General features: G+C 34.8%; 1 protein-coding gene across 1 annotated transcript in view; it reads left to right on the top strand.

Moving 5' to 3' along the window:
* LOC121734690 (fasciculation and elongation protein zeta-2) overlaps positions 1-18,000 on the top strand; it is a 50,994-nt gene that overhangs the window by 23,774 nt on the left and 9,220 nt on the right. Inside the window, exon 2 of the mRNA XM_042125289.1 lies at positions 14,856-14,964. Within this exon, the coding sequence (XP_041981223.1) occupies positions 14,856-14,964 (109 nt within the window). The remainder of the gene's footprint in view (positions 1-14,855; positions 14,965-18,000) is intronic.

Genomic DNA, 18,000 nt, shown 5'->3' on the forward strand with positions numbered 1-18,000 from the left:
TACGCCTGCAGGTACTCAAAGTATCTCTATAGTCTATACCAAACAGCAAAATGGTTTCAGCGGTTTGGACTTGAAGAGGTAACAGACAGACAGCACACTTTCGCATTTGTAATATTAGTATGGACTATGGACGAGGCTAATATTTAAACTAATATCCTACCGACTGCACCTCATTAACGTGATGCAAGTTATTGCGTGTGTCCCTTCTGATTGCTACTCTCATTGCTGATGCATACGACGTTTCTATCCAACTATCATTCGGTTACCAGTTACCACTTACCATTAATCAATTACCTAAAGCCCTACAGTTCGACAAGGCTTTAATTGAATGTGTCAATGTCAGTCAATGTGCGCTGCTGGTAAAGGAGAACTGTCAAAAATGACGTTTTTGTATGATAGAATCGTTAGTTCCTTTTCTCGCCACGTTCATAAACAGCCTTGTCGAACTCTAAAACCTTTACCACAGAATACATATTAGTTGCCTTTACCATAGAATGCCAAAACTTTACCGGTCTTACTACAAAAGATTTACACACCTTTTGAGCAGTTGATTAGAAAAAAATTCAGTTCAAAATGGCCTGAAAACAAATGTTCAATAGATGTTTAAATCTTTTGTGGTAAAACCATATTATTTTAATTTTAACCAATCTCATCTTAACAACTTATTAGCGCGAAAATATGTATATCGCGCTTAAAACATAAATTTTTCTGATACAAGAAACACTTCTGCCAAATTTCGAGAGTAGGAGTAAGAAAATTACGGTCTTACCACAACAGATTAAACATCTATTGAACAGTTTTTTTGAGAAAAATTTGTACTGAATTTTTGTCTAATCAACTGTTCAACAGGTGTTTAAATATTTTGTTGTAAGACCGATAATGTTTACTTATATTTAAAGAATTGTCTTCTTACTGGTGTCTGGATGACATTTGTAAAAAAATATGTACACTTTGAGATTGGCTGCTCTACAGAATGTAAATATTGAAAACGAAAGGCTTACTTTGTCTCGAATAACTAAGGCTTTGTGCAAAGTAGGTTGGTCAGACCGTGTTAATCTCACAAACATCCATATCCTCACGTACGAACACGAAGCCCTATAAGCACGTGTTAACATCGACAGATTGACGTACCTATATTATATTATTATTATAGAATATAGATATTGATGCCAGCTTTTGGTTTGTATGAGACCTACTCTACGTGTTATGTACCTACTCTTTCTGCAAAGGTTTTTCGTGACAAACATGACTAAAGTTTGGTACAACTAATATAATATTCTGTGCTAAAGTTTCGATATTTAATATGGCGTTATGTGAAAGTATGTATTGACAATGCTTTAAACGAGACAATTTTGTACATAAATTCCTAAAATGTATAATTGGTTTCTCGGCAACAGCTGGAAAAAAAATTTAAGAGAAAAATATTAAGACGTAAGTCTGTACTAAGTAGTCTTAACTTTAGGTAACCGTGCAATTTTTTTTAAAATCTAAATAAACTCGGCCTATTACTTTCTAAATAGTCATATAGTGCAATAAATAAATAGGTTCTGTAATTACTGAAAGTTTTAAGCTTATTTATGATTGTAAAAGCTTAGAAACGTAAGTAGGTGAAGTAAGTGCTTACTGCTTAGATTATGTAATATGAACTGTGCAGTAAGCTTAGATTGATAAATAATTGTGGACACGACAAATACCCGAGTTACATAGTAAATAACCTATGGCAGTATCGATAAACTTAAAAAAAACACACACCTTTTTCTGCCGGTAACTTTTTAGATGTAGTAATATAAATTATTAATATATACATAAATTCTTTACTGTTCGAGGGGTAACTATAGTGCTTATAGGGGACTGGGGAGTAATTTAATTCAAGTAATACTTGAAGAAAAATTTAATATTTCTTTCATGACTTGTACTATTCTCTCTCAACTTGAGCCCTCGGAGAGTGATGGGTGTTCTATAAACAAGTTATATAGATTCCTACTTAACTAATGATGTTATTTTTCATATACCCATTATGGAGTAAATCTTGCAAGATGTATAACATTTTTATTAAACATGACACTGACAGAAAGTTATATCGATATCGATATAACTTTCTATCAGCGCGTCACGCGGCGGCGTGTCCGCTTGACTTAATTGATTAAACACATTTGAAGGCTTGTCAGTGTAATTAGCGATAACATGTCGGCTTACCCGATACAAGCCGTGTGGCCAGAGTTCAGACCAACAGTTGTGATTTCATCAAAGTATTTCGAAATGCCTACGAATAATATGTACCGATTTGCGATTAATAGGTACTACGTTTAGAACAAAATCGAAGTTTCTGATGCTGTTGTATTGTCATATTGCATAGTATAAGAAATATTAGTATAAGTACCTACTTGCCTAAAACAATGAACAAAATTAAAAAGCTGTAAATCGATTTATTTTATAGTCAATAATAATTATGTCGATAGATTGCACAACCCTAGTTTTGTTTGTTGTTACTCAAGTTTCGGCTCATTAGCGTGTTTAAAAAGCAAATTATTTGATGTCTCGTCAAATTGTCAATTAGCGTAAACATTGACGGAGAAAGTCAACAGATTGTAAATCTAGTGATGGGGAAAGCAAGATATATCGTGTGTCGATACGTTAAAGTCCAAACAAACCGTATTTAGATGTTTCCTTTTTGGTTTTTACTTTTTAAAATAGTGGGTGGCATAACGGTGTTACTTTGGGCTCTGGGCTTTAGCCAGCCTTTAGGCTGGTAGAAAGTATTTAATGAAAAAAAATATTCCAAATAATAATCTAATCTACTAATCTTCCCAATATATGATATTTCCAAATTATACAATTAGACGATTGTATAATTTGCATTTACTTAAATCTTAGGACAACTTAACTGGATCCAGTTATGGTACCCGTTAACGTCATTCATCGATGGCTATCAATATCCTGAATCGTGACAGACGTGTCGGCAATGAGCATACTTATTGTCACCTATTTATAGAAAGCATTCATATTAAAATCGTATGATTATAATGTGAATGCTTCATATAACGCTATAGTAGGTAGGCCTACTTATAAATGCCTACATTCAAAAGATGCATGGGGATAATCACATGAAAGTACAGTACTGCAACTGCGCTCATGCCAATTGTAGCAATCCCGATAGGGATGGTTCTATTCGCTGGTTAGAGCTACTGAATAAGGCCCTAGCCATAGACATACAGAGCAAATAGCTCCCATTTAAAATCACTAATCCACTCTCGATGTGGGGGTCACTAATCACTATGATAAAAAGTATTGTACATTCATAAGTAGAACAGCTTTTCTAATTTTGATGCCTTTTGAAAACACCGATAACTGTTCTTTCGATACTTTTAAATTAAGTGGCTTTGATGGGACCCATAAAATAGTTTATAGCCGCCATGATTCTAATTTGTCACAAGATTTTACCAGTCGTTGTTTCCTCGCTGTAATAAAATAAATATGGCGTCGCGATGTCGACCTACATGCATGAAACAGGCCACTGCAGCACTTACGTAATTAATTAAGGATAAAAGGTTTAAAAATCCGCAACGTCATACGCTAGGTATATTATTTCAACGTGGATTTTCGCTACATATTCGTGTAGCTTTAAGACAGTTAATATTATAAGTACTTAACTGAAAATCTTACCACATAGTTCTAGGTTACATGTAATATAGCTGCTCGCAAGCTTTGTTTTTTGCTTTTTTAAAATTGAGATCCTGTTTAATGTTGCTTCAAGGTTGCTTCATTACTTAGTCGCTTATAAGTTATAACTTACAAACTAGTAGTATTTCAATGAAACCTGGTATACAAATTGTAAGTCAGGCAAATAGGGAATAGCTTGGGTACATAAGGTAGGTACATTCGTGTGATCAGTGATCACTGATCACCATTAATTCTAAGTTTTATCACATCAACATCCAGAATAATTAAAAAAATATATGTTTAGCGAATTTGTAATTTGTCGCCAACAAACTGCTGCGCACTTTGGCAAATTTTATTGTTTATTGTAAAATGTTAATTTACTCTGAATAAATAATTAAAAAAAACGAATGTAGGTTTAACTTTTGTGCTTCGTCCTTCTTCCTGGCATAAGGCATTACATTAAAACTTAGCATCTTTGTCAAGTATTAAATATAAGTAACTAAGCAAAACTTCTGTAATATTTACATACAGTGTCATTGGCCACTCCTCTATTACAAAGTTAAAATTAAATATTTAATGTCAGGTCTGTGGTTCGTCTAATATATTCTGTAGGTCGCTAAGTGGGCGCACAGTGGGAGGTGTAGGTCGAGTGACATAACTGAGGGTCAGTTGACTAATTAGGCTGAAATCTTAATGTAGTATCTGGTACATACTACATACAGCATTTTGCGAGTTACATAATTTTGCCAAAATACCGGGGGCAGGTCACTGTATTTTGGCAAAATTATTTTCTCTGTAGCACATCAGTGCGTTCCGTTTTAGGGTTCCGTAGTCAACCAAGTTTTGTTGATTACAGAACCCTACCCTAACCAGCTGATTTCTTGAACATTGATAGGCTATTAGTTATATAATTTAAGAGTAACATTGTCCTACAAAGGCGTTTACGATAATCGCTTGCCCACTGTTAATTTACTTGATACATTCTATCAATTACAAGACAGACAGACATAATGCAATTAAACGCGAAGCCGCGTCACTCTGTAACGTCAGTATTACTAAATATAAACAGCGATTAAGATAACGCACCATTGTAATGCAAGTTCAAGGATTATTATTAGCTGAAAACGTAAGGTTGACAAGTCTGAATTAATAATTGTTATTGATTTCTATCTAGAAATTTCTTAATTCCCCTGCAAGATTTTCAATCTTGAAAACTCTCGTGCTTCGTGATGGCAGTCGGCAAGTCATGATGAGTACTGTTGAAGATGTAGGGTAGGGGATATGCATCCTAATGCCTACGAGGGTTAAGCAGTTCTTAAGAGTTGTGAGGGCGGTAGGGTCTGGCTTTATACAAAAGACCTATAAATTTCCAGTTACTAATTTATGATCACTGGTCATATTCGAGTTTCTAATTAGTAATTTCTTTCTTTTCATCTCGCCTATGATCCAACAAAGGGCACAAAAGTTACTAGCGTCAAGGCGAGAAAAGCATTCCACACGTCTCTACTCTCTAGCCTCTATAAAGCTTTTAGAATGCCCAAATTCAATTCTACCTTTTACAATACATCAAAGTCTGTGTCTAATTGTATGTCAAGATCAAAGTTTGTAAACAAAGCGTACTTGTTATTTACTTACTAGGTGGTCGGGCGCGGCAAAGGCCGTATGATAACTCGATCGGTTGTTTGACTTGACAATTATTACGACACTATTACTTTCCATTACATCTTTAAAACGATCCAATATCAGGCAAACGGTGATTTACGATCGATAAACTCCCACTTAAAGTTTACACTATAAATTAATTATGCAAAGAAACAATCAATTAGTCTTAAAAAGTCTTGGAAAGCAGTCCAAAGATATCGTAGAGACGTAGACGGTAGATTACCTCAAATTCCAATTATTAGACATGCTATTATCAGAATTTAAAGACTACTGTTATGACTTATGAAACACCGTACTTAAATCTGACACATACATATAGGTAGAGAAGATTTTACGAAATCTTTCATGCATTAATCAATTATGTCTTCCTTTCGCTACATCCAATTTAAAATACACCGAGTCATCAATTACACTTAATCGCGTGATGGAATCAAAGACTTAACGTTACACAGTCATTCATCAAGGTGTGAACAGCTTCCTATTCATAAATTAATATAACATAAACAAAATGAACGCTTAAAATAGTTTTTAAGCGGCCATCTTAAAAGTTTTTAAACATCGAACACCAGTCGCGCGACCACGGGAAGTAATATGACGGATATAATATTATTTTTAAGGATCTAAACAAGCAAAGGCCCACCAACAGAGTGCTTTTTTATTAAAAAAATCTGAAATCAACAAAAAAGTGCCAATGCACTAGCTCAAAATAATTTTACTCAACATAAGCAAGCCAAGCGAAACAGGTATTTCAAACATGATACTGTTATTTTATCGGTGTGAAGAAATAAGAAATAATCGTAATATAAGCCGGCTCGATAAAGTACGACAGGATTCTCGAAAAACAGCGGGGTTTCTGGAACTAATAGCACTATCTATTACGCCTTCCTTATTTATTACTATTCTTTTCTTTTATACGAGTACTTACTTATCAGATTAACGTATTTTATAGACGTAGTACCATCACTATCACAACACTTTCAAAATAATAACACGATATTAATTATCAACTCAACAAACTCCGAAGCCATTTTACTTCAACTCTACATAAAAATAGAGAAAAAGGTTAAGATTAAATTAATGTTTTCTGTCAGATGATATTACTCAAATAAATGGTATAAGCATCTAAAAGCTGACCAAGATAAAAAAAAAGTATTGTAACATAACAAGGAAGTGTTAGCCCGAGTCCGGACCGGCTACCTGCCACGTCTACACCTGCTGTTTACAAAAAATATACACAAACCCAACTATTTTAAAACCCATTATCATCTACGAAGTTTTCTATAAATAGGTTAATAGGATTCTTATAGTTCGAAAACAAAATTACATACATACAAACAATAAATAGTTAATTATTTATTTCAAAATTAAACTCTATTTAAAAAGTTATTTTTCCATTTGTAATGCTTACAAGTCACAATTTTTTGCTTTCATAATTTAGTTTTGGAAAAACCTGATCTTACAAAGATGATTTCTTAGCTTTTTACACAAACAAAAATTAAAAACATTCACCGGTGTTCTAAATTTAAATCTCTCCCGCTTTTTAATGGGACGCCTTATGTCACACAGCGCGGTTTCCCAGTCATATTATCTGCTGTTTTAAAAATAAAATTTATTCTTGCGTCAGAGCAGCTTATAAAAACAAGACGTGTTTTTCAGGATTGAAGATCTTTCTAGTTTTGAAAATGTCTAAGAAAGCCAGACCAAGTTCTTTACATTTATGCCCGACTCAAGTTTTTTGTCTGGAATTTCATCTTTTCAACAGAGTTTTTGATTCACCAACATTAGCTGATCAAAACAGGTAGAGAATAGATAAACTTCTCTTAAAAATTTCAGAAACCGTGTTTTTCTTTTCATGCTTACATGATGATTTCAGAGAAATTATGCATTTTTGGTAACTAAATTGAGACTATTGGACCCCACGAATTGCGATATTGTATGTAATTTATTGCACGGAGGGTGCAGGGTAAAGTGGGACAGGAGGTCATTGACCCCGCGGATCAATAGCGAATCTGAGGATGCAATAAGGCCAATGCTGACCTACTATCTAGTGCAGCTTGACGTAATATTATATAGCTTCAAGTATTAACTTAGACATACTTAAGGAGATTCAGACTGTGTAGTCCACTAGTTATAGTTGTAACTTGTAAGTAATATACAATGTTTTGTACTTGTCTGATTCGTTAGTGAAATTTCTCGTATCGTAAAATTGTAAAGTTCATCTTTTTTTCATTGTAATTTGGGGATTCAATGCATGAGAATTAGCCCCTTGTCCTTTAGTTAGCTCCTAGCATCCTAGAGTTTTGCTCAGTTTCTGAGATTTTTATTTAGTTCTCACTAGCGTTGCTGATTGATTAATTCTTTGACGCTAGCGAATCAAAAACGACAATAAATAGATAAACTTCTGTCAAAAAACTCAGAAACTTAGTGAATAGTGATGATTGTTTTTAAATAACACAGTTAAATGTGTCCTTGTAGGGAACTGTTTGCGGTCAATACAGTGCTTACGTAATACATCTTGTGTACATGTAGTATAATTTACTCACTACATACTTGTCAAAGGTCAATAGGTTAATTTTAAAATCATTGCAGTTATAGACATAATGTAGAGTTCTTGGAACTGTGTACCGAAATCTATACTAATATTATAAAGCGGAAGAGTTTGTTAGTTTGTTTGTTTAAACGCGCAAATTTCAGGAATTACTGGTCCGATTTGAAAAATTATTTCAGTGTTAGTTACGTACTTTCATCAAGGAAGGCTGTAAGCTATATTTTATCACGCTAATACTAATAGAAGCGAAGAAATAGAGGAAGATGTGGAAAAAACGGGGGAAATTATTTGAAATTGCTTATTACCTATATTGTTTATAATATATATATTGTTTATAAATAACGCCTCCGTGGTCTAGTGGTTAGAGCGTCGCTCTCGACTCCGGAGGTCGTGGGTTCGAATCCCGCGTTGGAAACATGTTATTTCCAAGTTTGGTTAGGACAATGTAGGCTGATCACCTGATTGTCTGACAAGTAAGATGATCCATGCGTCGGATGGGCATGTAAAAAGTCGGTCCTGCGCCTGATCTCTCGCCGGTCGTGTCGGTCTTCCGTCCCACTGGGTTATGAGAGTAAAGGAATAGAGAGTGCTCTTGTGTACTGCGCACACACTTGGGCACTATAAAAGTACTCCTGCGTACCTGGTCTGGTTTCAATGAAACCGGCCACCGTCACCGAAACCGGTGTGGGGGAGTATTATAATAGCATATATGAAGAATAGACCACGTGAAGGGACATAGGCGAAAAATGTACGGTTTCCGTGAAATTTCTAAATTACGCGGGCAAAGCCGCGTGGAACATCTAGTCATAAATAATTTAAAGAATAGGAGAGCAACGGGAGAACTTAGATTTTTCTCATGTAGGTTTGCGTGATTTTTTTGCGTGGCAGTCAAAATAAAATTTCTTCAATTGATACTAGTAATTTTTCAAAGAGTGCCTATCCGTTTCTACGCTTAAAATCGCTGAACCAACTTCGATATTATATGCAGATGCCTTAATAAGCCCAGAAAAAGTAAGAATAATAATTTTATCCCGGGAAAATGTGCCATTTCCGCACGATAAACTAACTGCAGGCAAGCAAAGTTGCGAGAAACATCAGTAATTGTATGTTAGGTCAGGCTCGGTCACCAAAATCTAAAGTCAAAATCAAAATCTAAAAGGAAATTTCTAGCTATTCCCTAACCACCACTGCGTCCGACCAAATTTCAGACTGCGACCGCGCCTGTGTTAGGTTGAGCAAAAGTTGTGAACTCTACAATATATTTTATTTTTAAAAACACTCCCAGTGTCGGTATTTTTTGCTTGCTATACCTGACACCGAAACGGGCATTTCTTCATTTAGCGAGGTCGAGGACGTTCACCATATGGTAACAGATAACTGAGATAACGATAAGGCAAAAAATACGTAAACATGCGAACAACAAAAAAATGTGTTTTTTGGCCTCGCGAGTTACGAGTCACAAGTTAAAATCTATTCAGAAATAAAACAATTTTTATTTATTTATTTTATTATTTATTTAATATGAATACAATAAATTTCCTTGTCATACATCTTGGGCCTGTTTCACCGCTTTCTGATAAAGTGCCGAATAGGCTATTCACATTTCACAGCTTTTTTGACAGATTCTCCATACTTCATCTGTCAAGTTAAGTGGTGGATAGTCGAATAGACACTTATCAGGAAGTGGTGAAACAACCCAATCTCGTAAAATATATCATATAAAGTGTTCTAAAGAGCTTTTATATAGTCCTACATAGTAATATATGTAAGTTGCAGACATTAATAAGGTCACACATATACGTCGTACCCTAATTTGGTTGACCTACACACTACACACTCCCACACAATATTATGTTCGTTACCTATATAGGGCACGCTAAATTAGCTCTTATTGTATTGTTATTTGTTACTGATTTCAGTGCCTTTTCGTATCACGAGCGTCATAAAATTACAGTCTTTTAGAAATATGATAATATACTTACCGTAAAAGTTACCCTTCATTAATTAGAGGCGAAAATTTGTAAACTAGATAATAATATGTAGGAACAAAAGTAAAGTACACTGTTGACTGTAGTCTAGACTCTCTAGCACAGCTCTCTTGTCTTTACTCTCTACTTTATGAATTCTAAGAATCTATTTCTAATTCGTGTTTTGTCCATAGATTTAATATTACCTATCGGTAGGTAATATCAACTCTATGGTTTTGTCCTACCTATTTAGTGAAATGTCTTAAAATCTCGTTTATCGTAATAACGTTCTCAGGTTTACAATGACTGTCCTTAGTAAAATATAAAAAAAGTAATTATAACTTAATAGACACTCTTTCTTTTCTATTCTTAAAATTAAATTGAACTTTTATATGAGAACAGAAATCTTACGAGACACGAAAAAGGTTGTATGGCAAGTCCTTATACGACGAGATGGAATGCTGCACCGAAATCCAGTTCCAAGAATTACATAAGATAACCCCTTTGGAGCGTTTTTATGGGTCTTCGCTTACAGGAAACTTTGGGAAGGTAATTTTGGTTGGTCAGTTTAAAAATTAGTGTCGTAACAATTTAGAAGAGAAAAGGATTAAAAAATATACAAAGTGATAAAATATTGATGGCGTGTCTACTGTTGGTCTCTATTTCAAAGCTAGTCTACTAAATATTTATAATGTTTAAATTCATTTAAAGACTATAAAAACATAAACTATAAACTAATGTGCCATTGTACTTCTTTATTTCATGGTTAATACCGTGTATAACGCAACATTCTAATTAAAATAAAAAATTAGATGAAAATGAACTTGTAAGAGTATAGAACCGCTCAAGATCAAGAAACTGAGATAGAGACTAGGTAGAGACTAGAGGTAGTTAATGAAATAATTATGTTTAAATGCCTTATTCGTAATATATCTGTAAAAATAATAAATTTAATTTAATTTACTACATTTTAATAACTGCAGTAGGCCTGCAATCAGCTAACACAGTGAGTGGGTCAAATAATTTCTCGCCACCGTCGCACGGGGGTAACGGTACAGCGATGACCATATTGGCTCGAGTTTCACCACTTCTGGGCCAGCCATATTAGCTATGTTTAGAAGCTAACATATTTTATTGAAAGTGTATTTGTAGAAATACAATATCTAATTTTTTCTGTTAATAGTAGAGATCAGAAAGTATACCACAGAAGATAAAGGCCATTATACAAGTTGTAAAACAAATGATATAGGTTTTTGGACGCTAAACTGTTTCTAGTATTTAGGAAAATAGGCTGTTTAGCTTACAGTTTAATCAGACAACCAAAACAATGTAACCCTTGTGCTAAAGTGCAAATATGGCTTAAAGTTTTTCTACTCCAATTTCACTTTATTGATATAAATCTTGTTTAAAAATATGTAAGTAAAAAAAAGCTAAAATGCCTTACAATTATTAAACAAGCTTATTCTTTCCTAAAAATGTAGCCGCAAGGTTGTAGGCAGAGGTTTTAAAACACCAATTTAGGTACAGACTCAGGCCATCTGTTCCTTCTACGGTAGATAATGACCACACGCTGAGCGCAATCTGCGTTATTGCACGCCGTTTTAGTAACAAATAACAATATGATCACATGGTATGTTGCAAAAACAAAACGCCCACTTGGTTAATGATTTCATTAATGTAAGCTATTTTAGGTAGGTGTTACTGACTAGTGGTAAGCAATATGGGTAATTATTATTTCTATTCTTTCTTTTGCGATAAACCGGCAATGATAGTAGATGAGCGGCCTTAGGAAGGTCCCAGTAGAGATGTTTTGTGGACAACATGGTAGATTTGTTTTGTCAATGAGTTACTTCTATAGAGACTATTCTTCTGTGGAAAGAAAACCTTTGTGTGGTTGCGCTAAGAGACCTGGACTATCATAGAAGACAGTCTACTGTCCACTGTCTATTGCAATTTTTAATAGAGAGAGATACCAGATCGTGCTCTCTTTCTCGCGCATGTACATTTAACAAACCCGTAATTTTACCCGATAATTCTCGTCTTACATTTTCCCATACATAAGTCACAAGTCACAAATGAACTTCGAACATTTCCTTATGATTCTTCGCTGTAGTTCCGTCAAGATGTCGGCTATAAAATCGTGATATTGAACAATTTGTCGCATCATTTTGTCCCGTTTATGAGATGACGAGTAGTAAACAACGCACAACAATAAACAAGCGATTCATATCTGCGCTGTATTTATTGTCTGAGTTCCGATAAATACTGTTCTGCGATAAAATACTTTAAATTATAAAACTGCGTACTGCGGTTTGCCTAGATTTATTTAGTACCTTAGACCTGTGTTACTTGACTTCTGAATACCTAATTATTATATTTTAGTTTTTATCTTTACATGATAATAGTCATATATATAGTTGATATGAATAAAATAATTAAATTCTGTTCTGATAGTAAAATAATCCTTACTCTACTTTCTTGTTAACAGAGTACCTAACTCCTTTAATGTAAGTAAATTGAATTGAGACTCATCTTTATGAAAATCTACCATTATTATTATGCTCTATTATGTCTTACAGTCTCTCATCTTCTAACATTCTACGATCTACCAGCAATGCTAAGGACACTCCGGCAATAAGTGACACTGTATTCCTCAATTGGGCCGGAACGCGGAGTCAAATTGACGGCAATTTGCGTCTCCGGCTGACTCACACGACCCGTTTACATGTCATCCCGCCTGATAGCGAGGCACCTTGTGTGTGTGTGGAGGCATTAAAATAATAATATCATTGGGCAATAATAAAAGATAGAGACGAGTCTCCTAGTTTTTTACCCTGCGAATAATAAAAATTTAGGAAACGTAACTCCCATATTACCGTTTTGGTTCCTTTCGAACTGTCATGTAACTTCGGCCTGATTATTTGATATCTACCGCTGAAGGCCACCTAAATATCTTCTATACATATTATTATAAAACAAAGTCGCTTTTTTTCCCACATGTCCCTTTGTTCCCTTTAATCTTTAAAACTACGCAACGGATTTTGATGATTCTTTCAGTGTTAGATAGCCCATTTATCGAGGAAGGTTATAGGCTATATTTTATCACGCTAAGACTAATAGAAGCGAAGAAATAGAGGAAAATGTGGAAGAAACGGAGAAAATTATTTGAAAGGGCTAACTTGAACGCACTAATCTTAGGTATTTACTATGTCTTAGGAACTACTGGTCAGATTTTAAAAAATCTTTCAGTGTTAGATAGCCTACTTATTGAGGAAGGCTATAGGCTACATTTTATCACGCTAAGACTAGAGAATGTGGAAAAAACGGGGGAAATTATTTGAAAGGGCTTATCTTGGGAACTACTGGAGCAATTTTTATGTTATTTGGCACAGATAATAAGTAGACCACTACTGACAGACAATAGGCTATCGATTCTAATCATTTTTTCAGTGGCTATATATTTTATACCCGTGCGACGCCGGGGCGGGTCGCTAGTGCAAATATATTGAAAATGTGTACACATTTTTGACAAGTATTGTAGAACAAGTTTTTTGACAGAGTTAAGTACTTTTCCTTAGTTTTTATTATTGCAGTTTTTACCTCATAAAAGCTTGACGCGCGAAAAACGCGGGATTAAAAGAATAGTGTGCCAATGTTTGAAATTCAAAATAAGAAGGTCAATACATGCATAATTATTGACGTCATAACTTGCGTGGACAGTGGATACTCCCGCGTTCTATTTTCAAAATTTCAGCGGCGTAGTGATGATTCTGTCTACTCTGGATGTGCAATATTAGATTGTTTTTCAGTTCGATTATGAACTAAACACTTATTTAGTTAAGAATAATAATATGGTCAAATCTTATAGCTTTTTCAACGTATAACTTATAAGTTATAAGACAAAGACAACATGGATGGAACAGCTATGTTTCTGGTTTCATCTTGTAAAAATAAAGACGTTAAAGTCGATTACTGTTTCCATTGTAAATCAGTGCGATTGCTGATAATTCCGACGTGTGTTGATGAAGATTGAGGCCGTTCTCAAGCTCAAGTACAGGCCATATTTATAGTGCTGGCCTTGCGGTAATCGGGAGTGAATGACGTAATGTTTTCCCACTAGTTCTAGTGATGGATCTAGTACGCAGTAGGGAACACAGGGAGTTCATACAAGGCCACGGGTTGATAGGGTACACTTGACCCAAATTGATGAGATAAAAAAGGTTGAATTATGAATAGAACTCGATCATAAATTAAAAACAAAACATAACTCGTGGTTGGTAGTTATAACTTTTAACCTTGATATTGTTGTTTCATTTTTATCGGTAAGTAACAAAAACCTAAAAAAAATATATTTAATTAAGTACATCATAATTATTATAAGTTAAGTATTACGTACTTTTTAGTTTTAAGTGCTTATAAACTACATACTTAAAGGTAAATTATTCCCTTATCCCTCGAATTTAACTCAAAAGTAAAGGTAGTTTCTGTGTTGTGTGTAAGTGACTTGACTTCCGGCACTACATAGTACAGGAGCCCGCTAACGAGATTAACATCTCAAACGTACTTTCGCGTTTCTTTGACTTGAGAACTCCGTTATAAACTTCTTACTGGCGTCTGACGTACTTTTAATAAGAGTAATGTTGTTATTACTGAAACTTCGTAAACATAATAGCAACAAGTACAATTTGCCAATGATAATCGCGGAACATTGTTTTTCACATTATCCTCTATTTCTTCGCTCCTATTAGCCTTAGCGTGATAAAATATAGCCTATAACCTTCCTCGATAAATGGGCTATCTAACACTGAAAGAATCATCAAAATCCGTTGCGTAGTTTTAAAGATTAAAGGGAACAAAGGGACATGAGGGAAAAAAGCGACTTTGTTTTATAATATTATGTACCTAAGTATAGATGTTTGGCGTCTAATAATTTAGGTTTTTTCTATTTTGTAGTTAAGTAATTATTAAAAAGCTGTACATTGTACTAGGTATTAAATTTTATTTTTTTATTGTTACAGAATGTGGTGGACAATCACAGGCAACTTTGGCAACATTCTGCCCATCGACTGGACCAAATCCTTCTCACGGAAAATGCACATCCCTACGCTCAGCTTGAGTGACAAAAAGGTAAGTAAGTATTATTATTCTAACCGTACGGTAGCACATAAGTACATTTGTTTCATGACTAAATGGCGATAAAATTGATAATCAAACGAACGAAAGAAATTAATGAAAAATGTTTTTCATTAAGTACCTAAATAAAACTTTGCTAAAAATTTTTGAGTAAAATTAATGTTAGTATAAATATTATGTAAGTACTTATAAGCGGTGATAATAATAATTTATAAATACTAGAAATTGTCACTGAAAACATTATCTATATAATATATTAACTTTTTGAACAATAACAAAAAACCGTTTACTTTTATCTGACAGAGATAAAAGTAAACGGTTTTCTGGGATAGGTAAAAGAAAACGGTTTTCTTTTACCTATCCCAGGCCACACGGCACACCGCGCCCACAATTTTTCTCAGAAACGTCTTTCATAAAAGTCATTAGCTTTCTAGAATGTTCGACCGTTCTCCCATAATCTGAGACTCAGAAAAAACAGGATATTATGCCTTTCCCGTCGATCAATCATTACTGACGTGTGTATGAATACGCCAGAGGTCGCCAAACTTTCGTGGTGCCAATTTACTCGATGACAGGGGTCGCCAAACCTTAATGTCACTAATTTACTCAATAAAGTCAGGGGTCGTCAAACTTTTGCCAATGATTTACTTGATAATATCGCCAAACTTTTATGTCACTAATGAACAGTTTGTGAGTTTTTTTAACACTACTAATTTATTATTCACTATCGCTTTTCATTGGCCAGCGTCAAAAGCATACACTCAAAAACGCTAGTGTAAATATGAACTGTCAAAAACCATAAAAAAGCAATAAACCTGGGGTCACCAATCTTTTGTCTCGCTGATTTACTCGATAGTACCAGGGGTCACCAAACTTTCGTGTTGTAAATAATTTTATTATGCATTAAAATCCTGAAGCGACATTAAAAGCTTTTATAATAAAGAGACAATTAAAATTTTCCTGGAAAAACCTGTTTCGTGCCGTATATTAGATTAAAACAAAATTACATTAGATACGTGTATATTATATGTATAGTCTATAATTACTGTATAAACTATACCCCATGTTTAAAAACATGGACAAGCAAATCTAATTTTCGTACTATTTTTTTATCATGAAAAGCCAACCATTCAATAGCTAAGTAATACATGAATTTAAAAAGAAAACGTACAAAATATATCTCGTAACGCAGTAAGTAGGTACTAAAAGAGTGCAAATAGATAAGTAACCTGTAGGTCGAAACTTCGTTATCAAAAGGTCGTATGAGGGTCGGCGTTTATCAACTGCACACTATATCAGTTCGACCCTGAATATCAATAACTAGAGTATTGAAATATTGGCTCATTTATATATTATTATGTCTGTCTGTCTGTTCTAGCAGATTGTAGAACTATAAGCAAGAAATATTTATTCATTTTTGATTTCACACATTCCCTGGACTTCCACAAATTTCAAGCCGTTCTCGAGTTTCGTTTTTATTTATATAGATATTACTCCTTTATATATGTATCGATATGAAGTCTATATTAGTTCTGTGTGCTTAAACCGCAGACCCGATTATAATAAAATTTAGATGGAGACATCAGACATGGGCGCCGGCAGAAATACTTTCCAAGGGGTGTAGATTTAAGTTTTCTTTCTATTCTTTTTACTTTTTACGAACAACAGTGACTGTCTATTTATGTCAACAGAATACATTTAGTGCCGAAACGTTACGTGCTATCTTTGTACGGCATGGTAAAATGATTTCCAATAGACTCCTTTTTATTTCATCCCGAGATTCCCAAGGGGTGCAAGTGCACCACCTGGCACCCCCCTGCCGGCGCCTAGGAGATACTTTGAGTCCCAGGACCTATTGCAGAAAAAAACAAAGTACGGTTCCAGCGCGTTAAAGGAAATTGCGGGCAGTTGATATAGTGTTATTGTTATGTATTTTATAACACTATTTTACGTAGTCGTTTAAAATTTAAATGATGGTATATCTATGAAAAAAGAACATTGGGAAATTCGATTTAAAAAAATAATATCCTTTTCCTTCGCATGTTCCATTTCTTCCTTTATTTATACAACCGAATGTTATTTTTTTTATTAGGGGGCAAACGAGCAAACGGGTCACCTGATGGAAAGCAACTTCCGTCGCCCATGGACACTCGCAGCATCAGAAGAGCTGCATGTGCGTTGCCGGCCTTTTAAGAGGGAATAGGGTAATAGGGGAGGGTAGGGAAGGGAAGGGACTAGGGGAGGGTAGGAAAGAGAATAGGGTAGGGGATTGGGCCTCCGGTAAACTCACTCACTCGGCGAAACACAGCGCAAGCGCTGTTTCACGCCGGTTTTCTGTGAGAACGTGGTGTTTATCCGGTCGAGCCGGCACATTCGTGCCGAAGCATGCCTCTCCCACGTATATAATGGACCAGTTTAAGGGCCAGTGGAACAAAAAACTCGGTCAGTCTTTGTTTCAACACAAAGACGCTTCAAAATGAGAATAACCATGTCGAGATTACCATTGTCTGGCTACAATAAAATATTTTATTCTCCGCTCTCGGCTATAAAATTTGTGAGTATTGCGAAGATGTGTTAAAAGTTAATCATATTGCTTGGAAGGCTATATAAACTGTACTTATTATTTTATCGACATTTTTGTGGATATAAAGGAACACACGGGTATGGTCAGATTGGAAGAATGGCCGACTGAAAAAAAATAAAGCATGCTGAAGTCAAAACCTTCAGATCGATTTTTTACGTCGGTTAGATAATTTAGATACTTATCTATTAGTCCGTGTGTCTTTTTGTTCCAAAATGTTCATGATGATCAAATAGAAACAATTCAGTTATTACTTATTTTACACTGGTTTTTGGTTAGTCCCTGCCCTCCGTGGTTACCTTCATGCCAAAACGCTTTGTCGAATATTGACATTCAAATCAAGCTGGGTCATTAGTAGCGTTGCCAATTCTCGAAAGGACCAACCCGGGAGAATTTTTGTGTAGGGATGAGAAAGAACACAGTCTCAGGACCATTTCTCTCTTTCAATT

This window comes from Aricia agestis, chromosome 16 (genome assembly GCF_905147365.1).
Source record: "Aricia agestis chromosome 16, ilAriAges1.1, whole genome shotgun sequence".
NCBI classification, from domain to species: Eukaryota; Metazoa; Arthropoda; class Insecta; order Lepidoptera; family Lycaenidae; genus Aricia; species Aricia agestis.